This window comes from Empidonax traillii, unplaced genomic scaffold (assembly GCF_003031625.1).
Source record: "Empidonax traillii isolate 1590-97213 ecotype Southwest subspecies unplaced genomic scaffold, ASM303162v1 scaffold16:size2589160, whole genome shotgun sequence".
Lineage (NCBI taxonomy): Eukaryota > Metazoa > Chordata > Aves > Passeriformes > Tyrannidae > Empidonax > Empidonax traillii.
Genome location: NW_020955209.1, coordinates 1,328,131 through 1,342,609, shown reverse-complemented (window position 1 = coordinate 1,342,609; position 14,479 = coordinate 1,328,131). Strand labels below are relative to the sequence as shown.

The window sequence follows — 14,479 nt, the reverse complement described above, 5'->3', positions numbered from 1 at the left end:
CAACAAAGTCTATCAACTTCTCAATGGCAAGTGATAGTGCTCATGGCACAAAGAGTCAGATTTGTTAATGGCCATGGCCAATACAACATTTTGGGAAGACCTGTGTTAACAAAAAAACCAAACAATAAAAACCAAAGCTACAGCACTAAACCACTGTTAACCTACAGGATTCACTGCAAAAGCAATGTTAATATTCAGAACAGTTACTCTCCTTAATATCAGAACATATAAGTGAGCATGGTAAGAGTTATCTCCATTTTACAAACAAGTGAGAGAAGGAGCAAGGAATCTGCCTGCGGTTAAATGCAAGAAGCCTGGAAATTAGTTCCAAAACTACTAATTATTTCCATAACAATTTTGCTGCTGAAATGCTTAAAACAAATACAGCCACAAGAACAAGCTATTTCTTCCTCTCTGATGAAATATCTTCTCATACTTTCATACTCTGGGTATCAGTAAGTCAGCATGTCCTGGGACCATCTTATTGTGAGAAGAAAGACGATTTACTGTACACAATCACAAAAACTTTACTTTTTACATTCTGCAGTAAAGGGCACAAAATTGTATCTGGAGACTCCACACAGACATCAGAAGTCAGAGTGCTGAAAAATATCTGCAAATACTATAAAATTCTAAAAAGAATAGCACATCTAAAATTAAACAGTGATTAAAAATATCACTTACATGCCACTTAGCACATTTATAGATTGTGTCCTCAGCCCATATCCAGTGTCTTTCAAATTGGAAATAATTCCTAAGACATTAATGTTGGAACCCTTTGATCCAAAGTCTTTTTCAGTGTACATTATCATATGGGAGCTTGTGAAGTCCTGTTAAAACAAAGAGAAGCAGCAGTAAGGAAAATGCCACGACATCTCAGAGCTCTGAGGAGACGCCTACAACATGTTCTTGGGACTTACGCCAACAATTGGTCGTAGCGACTGCACCTCCTCATCATAGCCACCCCACTCTGTCCAATCCCGATATGCTCCTTCCTCCAGTAAGTACTGATGGCCTTCAAACCCAGGCTTCTCGTAAGCGACCCAACTAAACAACAACAGCAGAGTCCGCAGGTGAAAATCAGCAACTGCCACTCCGTGTTTTTACGAAGCAGATACATATGTGTGATATTTATTCTTTCACTATGAATATTTTCAAACTTAACCCAGGAATAGACCTCAACCCAAAAACTAGGAAAACAGATAAAATAAACAGATACTGAATTTGTCCATTGTGAATTCCAGCCTATGGAGTTACTACTTTAGCTGAAGACAAAATACCATTTTTCCAGACTTACAGTCCTCCCAGTACTTTCATGGATCCCACTGATGTAAGTGGAAGTCTTGTCTTTTCTTCTGATTCCTTGTCATCAAGCATAAAGATCTCTGCTTCTATTTCCACATGTCTCCCTTCAAAGAAAGGCTTCTCATAAACGATTACCTGCAGTGGAAATTAGATAAAAGAAAAGTTGCAGAGAACAAGATAAATTCTGGCAACAGTTTCTTTTGCATGGGCACAAAGGGAAAAAGCAAGATGATGAGAACAACTAGTGAGGTCTCTCTGTTCTCCATAAGAGATCTTTCATTTGGAGGTGTAACATGGGGGCTTGAATATTCATTACCATTCTGCTTTATCCAGACTACTGTTAATACTGTCATATATGTATGTGATGGATGCATAAACCTGACAGAAATTGCAATTTCATGGTGTGGTCAATTACAAAGGGACTAGCCACTAAGCCAGCAGCGGCACATAGTCAAAACATACTTATCTACCCACATGTAGTTTGTGCAGTTCATGTGTTGTAAAGTAGCTTTGGACACTAAAACATTGACTTTTACCTTTGGTTCTCCACTGAATTCAACTTTGCGACCACCCTGTAAAAGAAAAAAAAAAAAAAGGAAGAAAAAAATAAGATGTCTACACTTAGACAATTTATAGGCATCTCTAAGAGTCATCAATTCTTTACAAAAAGGCAGGATTAAGACAAAATCTTCCCTGAAGAGCAGAAGCAAAAATAAGCAGATTAACGACAGAAATGGATGCAATCCAATGTTGAAAGTTCAAGAATTTTATAGACTAAAACTTTGGGGGTTTTTAGAGAGTTACATTTTTGTAAATCTTGAAAAATCTACCCACATTAACACATTATTTCTAACACATGAACATAAGTCATTTAACTTGCAAGTAAGAACAGTACCTTACCATTTTCAAGGGCCTCATTGACCTAATGTAGGCTTCCTTCTTCTCCCAGAAAGCTAAATTAGGATATTCACCAGGCTCCAACATTAGAGGGACTCCTTGGAAACCAGGTTCTTCATAAAGTAGCCATCTGAAGTAGAGAGGGTGGAGGGAGAAAAGCAAAAGATAAAACCCCCAAAGCATTTCTGAAACAGTAAAATAGGCTTACTTGAGGAAAGACATCGTTGTATCCTTAACAAAACTTTGTTTCTTTACCATCAAAATTGCCAATTACAAGCTGGCATACTGACAAATTTCTGTGCCTGTGCAGGAACCACCAATAACATGTTTTCTTTGAATAGGCAAAAAAATCCCAAACAAACCAGTACAATGAACAGCTAAAATTTTGACTCTGTTTTATCTGAAGACAATCCATGCCTTAGGATGAAATAGCAAGACTTAAGGTTATTCTATTACTTGTCAGAAGTAATAGAATATTAGTTAGAAATTAAAAATTATAGTTTTAAAATGCAGAACCAATTTGCAAGAACTTAAAGTACTTTACTAACTTAGGCTTTGATTTGATGAAAAATCTATTCAGTAAAAAGTTCTAAACTTATATATAAGTTTATATATATATATGTTTATTATATATAAGTTATATATATAACTTATAATACATAGAAAAACCTGACAACTCCTTAGAAATCTACTTCCTTATGGTTTGTATCTGCTAATAAATCTGCTTTGAATGACATAACTTTCAGATTCCTTGATAGGGACAGCAAGAGTAGTGTTTCAAAGCTTTTTCAACTCAATCTTAGCCAGTAATCACTTGCTGGAAACAAAGAACCACACTGCTGATCTCTGCATAACGATGTCCAAGTATTTCTTCAATTTAAATTTACTGATCTCTGAGAAGTACAGCATGGAACAGTATAAACCACACATAAACAGGAACACTTTATGCAGCTGACCCTTTAATTCACGTAAGGATCATAACATATAAATCTGGTGATACCAGAAAAATATTAAAATAATCCATCATCTATGATGATTAAAAGGCAAATTCCAACCTGATGTAAACTCGCACAGGTTGGTATAGTTTCATTGCAGACACACAGTTCCAAGAAACAAACGAAGTGCTTCAGTTTTATTACTGTCTCTAGCTGAATGTTTGGTATACTGTGTGCCCTGTCTTCACACTGCTGAGTGAGCCCTCAACTTGGGGCTGGTCACAAGTCTTATGAGGAGAGGCTGAGGGAACTGGGGTTGTCTAGCATGGAGAAAAGGAGACTCTGGGGAGACCTCTCTCTCTACAACTACCTGAAAGGAGATTGTAGCCAGGTGGGGGTTGGCCTCTTCTCATAAGTAACAAGAGACTGGACAAGAGGAAATGATCACCACAAGTTGCACCAGGGGAGGTTTAGACTAGATATTAGGAAAAAATTATTCACTGAAAGGGTTGTCAAACATTGGAACAGGCTGCCCAGGGGAGTGGTGGAATCAACATCCCTGAAGTTATTTAAAAGATGTGTATATATGGCGTTTAGGGACATGGTTTAATGCTGGACTTGGCAATGCTGGGTTAATGGTTGGACTGGATCATCTTAAAGGGTCTTTTCCAGCCTAACTGATTCTATGATTCTGACTTCACCCCAAGAACTGAAACACATGGAAGACCAAGGAAGAGTACAGTCAGAAGATAAAGGTGCTTTGACTCATTTTTGTTGGCAGCTCTTAACAAACAGCAATTAAGCATGAACACTGGGAAACTTTAAGAAGATTCAACCGCACCCACATGGCAAGGTGACTCAGAGCCTCCCTCACGGCCAACACAGTGAACCATGCCATGCCTATAAACTAAAGGTAAAAAAACCCCAAAACAAAACCTTGCAACACGCAAAAAAGCAGCAGCAATTTACTGACTTTCTCATGAAAGCAACTTCTTTCTACACTGGACTAATGAACAGACATCTGAGAAAGACAGTTGAAAAATAATATACTTTGCTTTCTGGTGCTTTCCCTCAAGGGATCCAAATGCAACAGAGAGATATTAAGACTATAAAGGTTTCCACTGATTTAGTACAAAAAATGCTGCCACACTGATGCAAAAGACAGAGAAGTCAGAGATGTGCATAGGCTCTGCCACCTTTCAAATTTTTTTTTTAATTTTACCGCTCACAGATAGCTTTTAAGTGAGAGACAGGAATAAAGTGGAGAGGTAGACGAAATGAATCAATAATCAACCTCCAAAAAGCACATCTGTCATTATTCTTGGGAGACATGTAATTTGGATTAAGCTTGCAGTTCACCAGAAATAACTTCCTGTCAGAGAACTAACTACTTGGACATCTTAAAATTTGCCTATATACCAAAATGCTTCATTTTTTTCCCAGAAATCAGGGTGTAACTATATCATTAAATGAAATACCCTTTGCCTAACAACTAAAATGTCCTATGTATCACGTGGCATATTTGAATACATCTTTGCAATGGTATGTAACACCTGCCTTTAGCTGGGCAGTTTTTGATGGCTACACCATTTGCAGCAAGGCAAATGCTATCAGTGCCCAAATAGAATACGGCTAACAGGTAACAACCAAGTCTATACACCCTGTTCAGCAGGACCCAACATCACAGAAAGTGGTTCCAGTCCCACTTTTTCTGAAAACAGCCTCCCTCTTCTGCATACCACCAGCACCACTTTGAGGCATCTTTTCCATAATGATTTATAAGTTTGTTTATGAAGTCATCAAAACTAACATTAGTACAGCACCTATCTTCCTTAGAGGTCTCCTTTCTTGTAAAAGCTGTCTTGGTTCATGACATTACCCTCCTAACTCACATGGCGAGGTATTTTCAGGTGACATAATTTATGTCCCAAACATCACCATAAAAACACGGGTCAAAATGCCCTGTGAAATACAGGAATGTCACATCTGGACTCTTTAAGGCATTAAGCCTTATTTTTTGACAGAAGGACTTAATTTTTTTTCTTCTTTTAGTAAAATGATTTCAAGTTTACAAGAAAGTAGGAAATGTGGTCTTATCATAACAGTTACGGTAAGTTTGCCTAGGAAGAGCAAGGGAGGCAATCTCATTGCTTTGCTGCAAATACACAGGGGTTATTTGATACTTACTACATGCAAACAGAATAAAAACTGGCTCTAACAAAACATTCTATGAGGTCAGCCTCTCCAAGAGTGAAGCATTACAATGATGCACCAATGCTACTGTCAACAAATACTACCAAAATATAGGAGTAGAATAAATATAGTCTGTTTGTATTGTCTGACAGGTGTAACCAATGGTTTAGAACAAATTCCTTTCATAGCACTACACATTCATAGAGAACTGTGTACTTACATGCCCCAATGTACTTTAATAGAACAAGTCTTCTGAGTGGTGCCAAACACCCCTGTTTCTTCAGTGTCATCAAAAAAGGAAGTCACGATTCCTAACCCTTCAGGCTCGGTATACAAATCAATTCGGCAAACCCTGTAATCCTGAAAAATGAAGATTGCCATAATCACTTAATCTGTGCTGCGAGTTCTGTAATTATTGTGGATAACTAAATCAGTTTTGAAACACCTGCTTATTTTAAATTGTTTTCCCCCTTGTCAATTACTACTGCTACTAGATGCCTATAATAAAAGTATAGCTAAGCCAGTTTGCCTGTCTCTGTTTGGACCAAGACAGTCAGTCAATCTCTAATCAGCATTTACATTGTTTACTTTCTGCCATCTAGGCAGAAATGTGTCTTCTTTCATCAGTTAACATCTCCTCTAGCAAATTAAATTCTAAGATAACACTAAGCAAGCCATCCTTGAAGAGAACTGCAATTTAAACAAGAATTGTAGTTACAAGCAATATATATTCCTCCTTTTTCCTTTCCTAGTCAAAAAACTTTATAGTTCATGCTTGTTTTGGCAACCTGCATAAGTAACTGCTTTAATGGTAGGTTAAAAGTGCATGCAAAAAGGTGTTCCACCACGTGTGAAACTCACAGGGCTATTTATTGAGTATCACGCAAGGTTTGGTGTTTGACCCTGAAGTTTCTATTGAGTATTAAGCTTGGTTTATATTGGGGGGAGGGAGGGCAGGGAAGAAAGGGCCTCGTACAGGTACAGAATTATTGATGGTTTTCTGAGATGCTTTTCTTGTGCCTGATCAAGGTACAGAGCATATGCTACATGTAGCTATACCAATAAAATACACTTTCCTGCCCTATCTTTCCAGTGGATGTTACCATAATTCCCATTGTGCAAAAGCCCCCACATGCATTTTGTGATTAAACAAGAAATTCAACGTGGAAAATTGTTTCGTGCATTTGTAACTCATGTTACAGTTGTGTCCTGAGACACCAATCACACTTTGTATCAATATAAGACATAACTTAAGATCCATATAAAACTTTCTTTACCTATATTACTTGCCTTAACAACATGTCTTATTGAACCAATCACTGCAGGCTTTACAGATTGGCAGTCATTTTGCTCTTCAGAAGTACCTGCACCCCAAATATCTGGGAGTTCCACCTCTCCTTCTTCCAGTGGAATAGAGGGACCTTCAAAATTTGGTTTCTCGTAGAGTATCCAGCTTAAAATAAAAAATTCTGATTTGTAATGCTGCTTTATCAAGTGTGATTTGCAAAAATCATGCTCACATTTAACAAATCCTTTCATAAGAATTACTAGTCCAGCCCTTCCCATTTCCCCAATACAGCCTATTTGCCCAACACTGCTGATGCAAGTCATTCCCATTGATACTTTTAAAAGCAATGATAAAAACAAAGGTGTCTACTGCTGAATTGTAATTTCATCAAAAACTCCACCTTTTTAAACTGATGATTTGGGGCAGCAAAGACTACTGCCTACGAATACCAGACTTCTGTATGAGATACTAATCAGAACCAATTTGTAGGTCAGAAAACACTGACAAGGCAAGATGCTGCATCGCGTATAAACAGACAAGCTACTTAGATCCTGTGAACAACAGCCTGGAATTCCACAGGGGCTGGTGTAGATGTGCCGAAGATTGCTCAGGTACAGCTTCAAGTACGCAAATACACACAAATACAACTTCATTTTTAACACCAGTTGGAAGATATAACTGGATAAAAACCTTATCCATCTGCCAATACAAACTCCTCCCTTATGTTCTCAACTGAAGGCAGGGCCGGGGGGGGGGAGGGGGGGAAACCAAGTCCAGTCCCCCTAGTCCATTCTGGAAAATACAGCCTGGTCTACACAGATCAAAAGTCTTTCATTCCAGTTCTCTGAAACTGAACAGCAATCAGTATGCTTCCCAGTACCTCCTACTGCAGCTAGCACTTGTTTCTGCAGCTTACTATCAGATCATTACTTTTGAGAACCTGCTATTTGACTGCAATATAGCCTGGCCACAACGTAACTTCCCATGCTTAGCCACACTAAAGGCCATTCTGCTGATGCTATGAAGAAAGTAGAAGATGAACTTGTTTTGAATTACTCTTAGGAAATGTGACTTTTAGAGCAAAATCCCTCTGGATTTGTCAGAGAAACAGGCAATTATCTCTACAGCACTGTCTTATTCCTTTGGACATGAAATTAATCATGTTAGACCTGGCTTTAAACTTATCTACTAGCCTTTTAGCCTAATCCAAATACTGTGCAAAAACCTCTAGTGGGCAGAGGAGTCAAAGAGCAGCATAGCTGCTATTTCATCCCACACCTGTGACTGGTGAAATCCTGCACCCCTCCAGATGGTAACACTAATTCAACTAGTTAGCAAAATAGGTTTCCCAACCCAGAACTTCCTCTTACAGAGGTAAAATGCCATATTCCTTGCTCATAGGTGTCAATGCTACATTGCCATTTACAAAGCAAACTTAATATGAATTACACGCCACCTTTGTTTCAAAATATTTTTAGATATACCAATGATAAAGAGTAAAAATTCATCTCTTACCATCCTCTGATGACTTTAACAAAAATTGTTGGTGACAGAACCCAAGAACTGCAATCCAGAACATCATGGAAAACTTCAATGCCAGTTTTTTCACAGTCTGAGTCACAGTATATCACCAGCTGTGTTTAAAAAAACAAACAGAAAAACACACACCAGCAACATATAGTTCTATCATCCTATGCTTTAAATATAGAAAGGAATAGTACAAATATTAAAATTGATCTTACCTTACCAGGTCTGGGATTGATTTTACTTTGTCCATTTCTTGAAAGTGTCTAATAGACAGTGGGGAAAGAAAAATCACCAAAAAACACATAAAGATATTCAGTAAAGATGCTCAGCTATAAAAAATTAGGGCTAGTAGACCAAAATAAAAACTAGCCTGAATAGTAAAAAGCTAGTAATAGTTTCAACTATACCTACTTATTGCTTCAATTTTTTCTTCCTCTTGAAGAACAGTATCTCTGCTATATAAATATATAAATTTACACACTTTTTTTTTTTTTTTTAACTTTGAAATATCATCTCACTGAAGTTAACTAACCTCAAACACTAAAATCCTTCTGGATCAGCTTCCTATATATTCCTGAAGTTTCATACCATGACACTACTTTAAACACTGGCATTGATAAAAGTACATGCTCTACCAGTGATAAAGATATTAATGAAAACTTGCATGTTTAAAAATGTCAAGCCATAAAGCATGAACAAATTTTGAAGGAATACATGAAAAGACTGAGGGGCATGATGGCATAGATGTGTGCAAGCTAACCAGCATAATCAGTTTTGCGACTAACGGCTTGTACCAACATAAGTTTCCTCAAAAAGCACGAGGCTGTACAGTAAGTGATAAACTAAAAAATATTCAGAACAAATAAAACACACTGAGGTATACAAAATTTAAAACCATGTTGAAGTCAGCAGTAAATTGTATGATATAGAATATATGGGAAAGCTGCGGTTGCATCACGTCATCTTAAAACAAACAAAGCAAGTGCTGCAGTTACTCATTTGACTTCCTAGCAAGGACAGAAGAGCTCTTTCCAGGGCAGGGTCTCACTCTTCTAGGAACTGTTCATACAAACAAAAAGACCAAAACAGATTGTGCCCCTAAATCAGTGGCAGCCTAAGACAACCAGCAACACGTGCAAGGAATTAGTGAGACCATATTAGTTAACACACAGAGCAGGTAGTGGTCTCAGGACAGAGTTCTTAACCACCACTAGATTGTTGTAGGCATCATCAAGACACGTTGAAGCATGACTGATTTTTTAGCCCACGCTTCAATTCCTGTTAAAACTTGCTCTGTGGTTTAAGGAATGCCAAAGCCATTGTTTTGGGCTGCCCTTACTCTTTCTTTCACATTTCCCACTAGCCATTGCATCATCATTTTCTTAGTCAGTGGAAGATGCACAGTAGGTACACATCATATAAACATTTCTGGTTCCTGTATAATTTGATGAAGACAATTCAGAGTCAGCAATAGTGCCACAGAACTCCAGAAATCCTTTGGAGCCTAAAGGGATTCTCTCAAGTGCAATCTTAGATTGTAGGTCTGTCTTCACTCACAAGGATTAGATGCTTGTATGAGACCAAGGGACAGCCCTCCACCATAGCAGCACTTACAATAATCACTTCTATCCAGTTGTTAAAGCATTCTTAGAAAAATATGTACGTTTCTATCAAATGCATGAGAATATTGGGAACAATGATGGACAACAAAAATAAAAAAGTCTGCTCTGTTGCTTATTTAACAGTGCAATGACTGAATGTCTTGCTGGAAGAGGAGAGAGATTACTATCAACAGACATTTTCTGAAGTTCACAGAAAGCATTCTACTAATTTACAATAAAAAATAAAGTTAGCATGAGATTTGTTTCAATGTAATACAAAATCAAGGATGAAGAAATATTCAGATATACACTTCCAATTCATTTTTGCAAAGTCTCGAAATAAGGACACCATGAAGAACCTTAATCATGTTAATAGATGCCATCTCATTTTCATGCTTAGCCCATCAGATGAAACTGGTACCACATCTAAGTGCACCTCTATGTATTTGTAATCTATGAAAATCCCTAAGAGAGGAAACAAAACAACGTATGCATATTGCCTACAGAAAATATAAACACCAGATAACTTTGCAGGCCAATTTTAAATAGCACAATACTTACATCCACATCTAATAAACCAGGGGGGACATTTGATTCATATCTGCTTGCCCCTAGCCAGCTGGAAAAACTTTTCTCAGGGTTGCCATAGCTGGGCATTTGTAAACTTAGTTCTTTTTTTGCACTATCTGCCTGCATGTACTTCTCCACAAAATTTGGAAACTTCATATCTGAAAGAGACTGAATTGCAAAATCAAAATTAACAGTCATTCAGCAGGTAGACAAACATTGTTTCACTTCTGGAATGTTCTTTATTACCTCAGATTTTTGAACCATGCCAAATGGCCCGGAAGCATCCAGTTGTAAAGGAGGTATCCCTGATGAGTCAGTTGCAAAAGCCGTTGCAGTGTTATTTACTGAGGTGACAGAAGGATTAAAAAACTTTTCTTTAGGTGTAGAAGATAGCAGGCTTGAGAAAAGGGAGCTTTTTTCAAGCCGTGATCTCTTAATTTCCCCATCTGTACCATCAGTGTTCTCTTTTCCATTTATTTCATGAGTAAAGACAGGTTCCTCTCTACATGACTGCAGAGCTTTGAATATGATACTTTGCTCTGTTGATGCACGCTTGGGCCTGACTTTGGCTATTGTTTCCAGGCTTTGCATTTTAATTTGTTGGGCTGGTAACAGATCCTGTGTTTTTTCCCTTCTCAGTCCCAAACCAAAAGTAAATACGCTGGGATCAAATACTTTCTCTAAGTTGTCTTCATGAATGGGAGGCATTGCGAAGTGGGGTGCTGGGGACTTGGGAAGCTTTGACCTCTTCTTTTTCTGGGGTAAACAAACTGAGCTTTCCAAGTTCTTTATTGTTTCGGCAAACTTCTTCATGTCAGATGGGGAATCAAAAATGCTGTCGTCTTCAGCAGATCCATTACAGGCTTTGCCTGGGCTCTCTTGTGCATTGACATTGTGCTCTGATATCAATATACTTTCTTGATTGCTGTCATCATACTGCAGTGCTGCAAAGTTCAGATCTCCTGGCTTTCCCTTTTTATCTCCATTTTCCATTTTCTTAAATTCTGATTTAGAAACCTGATGAGATGATAGAGGATACTTATCATTATTGCAAGGTGATAAAACCTCTGTGTTTGGCAGTATCTCTTCTTCGTTTCTATGGAATTCTGAGCTTGTGTAATTTCTTTGGTAGAAAGTATCTTGAGCGTTTTCACTTTTAATGGGCGAGTGCAAAGACAGTTTAAAAGGTGAACTTTCTTTTTTTGCTGTGGTTAATTCTGGTTGCTTCAGAGAGACACTACTAGCATCACTTTTGCTGCCTTGGTTAAAAAGGGATATTGCAGCTTTTACTTTAAGTTCCGTTGGCTTCCCAATATCCTCATAAGAGGCCAAGCCTTCTTCGTTTTTGCCTTTTAACTCTACAGTGCTTTCTTTCTCTAGCGTGCCATTCTCAAATAACTTTTGGCGACTGCTTTGCTTATTTAACGTTTTATCAGGCTGTTCGTTTTCTTTAGGTTGTTTTCCAAATTTCAGCTTTGCTCTGCCAACGAATGTGCTCGGTACAGTATTATTTTTGGAAGCAGGGATGTCAGTAGGCCTCTGGTTCTGGTTAGCACATTTATTTTCAAACAAGGAAATTTTGTTGGCAATGTTGCTGTTAGTTTTATTAACTGGTTTTTCAAGAGTATCCTGCTCATTTTCTAAACTGTCTTGATTTGTAGGTGTTTTAAAATTCAGTTCTATATTCTTCGGTTTGGCTGGACTACAGGAAGAAAAGTGATACAGAGTGACATGTTTAATTAATCTTGAACAGACTCGTAACAATTTTCAAAACAATAAAATGTAGCACTATAACACAATTTTCCATAGACTTAGTTTAAATTTCGGTATCTCAAAAGGAATCAACAATACAAATTTTAAAAAAATAGACTCTAAATAGGGAGAATACATTTCAAACACGTACTTAGTTCTTTAATGCTCAGTAAAACAGAAAATAGGGCAGCCTACAGCATGTGCAATTGAGGCAGAGAACTACTTATGACAGACATTGAAGTTTAAGAGTGTATAGGCAGAATAAATTATATGGGTGCAATTCCCTACAGAGTTTAGAAAACAAATCCCAATTCATTAAGGTGATAATGAGTTGGTTAATATTTGCATTTACCTCTCCAGTGAATTTTGAAGACATCTGCCCAGATTCTTTGCAGCCTTTACACTTACATTGCAACCTTAAATTGAATGAAAGACATCTTCTGGCCTCATTAGTGCTGTGGGAAAAGGTTAACTGTCCCCATCACTGCATCACATGCGGCGTGGCTAAGCAAACACCACACGTCAGGAACTCTTTCACTTCCTTCAGGTAAAGTTAGCTAACAGTTTAAATTGTGTAAACTAACCTTATTAATTTTACAAGAATTGAATTCTGAAACACTCAGAAAACTTCATCAGAGTGGATAGAGAAGCATGTACAAGTGCACAGCACAAAGCATGGCAGAAGGATGATGATACACAGCTGAGGGTTTCAAGCCTCCTTCTTCTGAATACCTACAACCAGGAAAAATCATTTGTTCATGTCACTTCCTACTGCAGAAATAGTATGAAGAGCTGTGAAGATGCAGGACAGATGTCTTCAAAATTTATCAGTCAGATATAAGCAGTGCCAAGGATCCCCCATCACCTCAAAGGCAGATCTGTTCTCCAAAAAGCAATTTGAGAACACAGCAGTAGAAGAATAGGCAGAAACTGCCCACATGAAAACTGACAAAGGTGGGAGATTATAAAAACTAGCTTGCAGCAGTGATCTCTAGGGCCTCAAATGGTCTACCAATCAATGGATGATTCTTGTATTGAAGTGCTTTCTTCTTTTTTTTAACCTACATAAATTGTGTTCACTGAGCTCTCAGGCAGCTTTTTAGCCCAAGAAAGAAGTGCGAGATTCAAGTGAGTTAACATGAACAACCCAAAAACTGAGATCACTCCTTTCTCTTCCTCAAGTGATGCATCCCTCCTCTGTCCTCTTCTTCTACCTGTATCTTTTAAGAGGTGCCACTAACAGCTTAATTACCTTAATAAACTCCTTCCCGTACCACCCTTTTGTCAGCCTGTCACTTGTGCTACTACACGCATTTATTTCCACTAAACAACACATACCTTCCCCATAAAATCTGTGTCTCCCTGTATGCCCTGACACAAGCAAGTTTAATGGTTAACAGGGATACTTATCAGCCACACCTAAAACCTATTTTAAATGAACAGCTAACCCCTCAAAGGTATAGTTTCAAGCTTTGCAAATTTATGCAGAAACAACCACTTCAACACTTTGTATATGATATTCTGCAGTGTTTTTGCACAGCAGCAGCCAAACCAGTAAGACCAAAAAGCTCAGACCTGGAGCTCCATCCAGTACAACTGGCTTCCTCTTACTAATCTTTTCATTACACCTTTTTCCACACTAAGAAATATTGATTTTAAGCATAGTCAAAAGATGCATCTTATGGCAAGAACTGGAGTTTCTAAGCTTGTTTAAAAGGAGATGATGTTTGAGTATCCTTTAAGCCTCCCACCTAGTATGGGGTAAAAGGACTGAAAGATGGATTCACTTAACACTGCAAATACTTTCTCAGAAACAGGCCAGTGTGGCTGATTGCTACTCCCCATTCCTGATCTATAATGCCAGGAACAAGCAGGCACAAGAGAAATACCAATGTCCTTCTCTTTGGCTAGACCTTGCAGCTAAACTGTGGAAGCAAGCAGTTAGACCTCTCCCAATACAGTCATAAATGGAAGGTGAGTCACACATCAAGCACGTAACTGGTGCCAAAAAACACCGATGCCAAAACATCAGACTGAGGTGAGCAAAGAAAAATGGCATGTGAAAAGAGCAGAATAATTCAACAAGTGGGCATAAATGTAAAGGGAACTACAAAACCATGTCTGAACATAAAACATGAAAATGGAAGCCAAATTTTCCGCTAAGCATATCAACGTAACTACTGCCTGAGGTTTTATTTGCTGATTAAGATGTACCATCAACCTCAGTTTAGTTTCAAATCTGATTCGTATCCCTTTCAACAGCTAGAAGAAAAGTATCCTGTGACTTTCAAGTTATCCAGTACACAGAGATAAAAGGAGAAAAGACAGAAAAGGCTGTCATTACCTACAGGGAACCCATACTTCTGGAGGTGATTGAAGGAACTGACCTGTTTTAAAATTGTTTCTAAAGA

General features: G+C 38.0%; 1 protein-coding gene across 1 annotated transcript in view; it reads right to left on the bottom strand.

Moving 5' to 3' along the window:
* Positions 1–14,479, bottom strand: part of CRYBG1 (crystallin beta-gamma domain containing 1) — a 41,288-nt gene that overhangs the window by 23,551 nt on the left and 3,258 nt on the right. The window contains exons 2-12 of the mRNA XM_027895236.1: positions 10,563–12,018; positions 10,308–10,484; positions 8,361–8,408; positions 8,134–8,252; positions 6,621–6,783; positions 5,551–5,690; positions 2,206–2,332; positions 1,842–1,877; positions 1,298–1,440; positions 921–1,047; positions 685–830 (exon numbers count right to left, since the gene is read on the bottom strand). Coding sequence (XP_027751037.1) covers positions 685–830; positions 921–1,047; positions 1,298–1,440; positions 1,842–1,877; positions 2,206–2,332; positions 5,551–5,690; positions 6,621–6,783; positions 8,134–8,252; positions 8,361–8,408; positions 10,308–10,484; positions 10,563–12,018 — 2,682 coding nt within the window. The remainder of the gene's footprint in view (positions 1–684; positions 831–920; positions 1,048–1,297; positions 1,441–1,841; positions 1,878–2,205; positions 2,333–5,550; positions 5,691–6,620; positions 6,784–8,133; positions 8,253–8,360; positions 8,409–10,307; positions 10,485–10,562; positions 12,019–14,479) is intronic.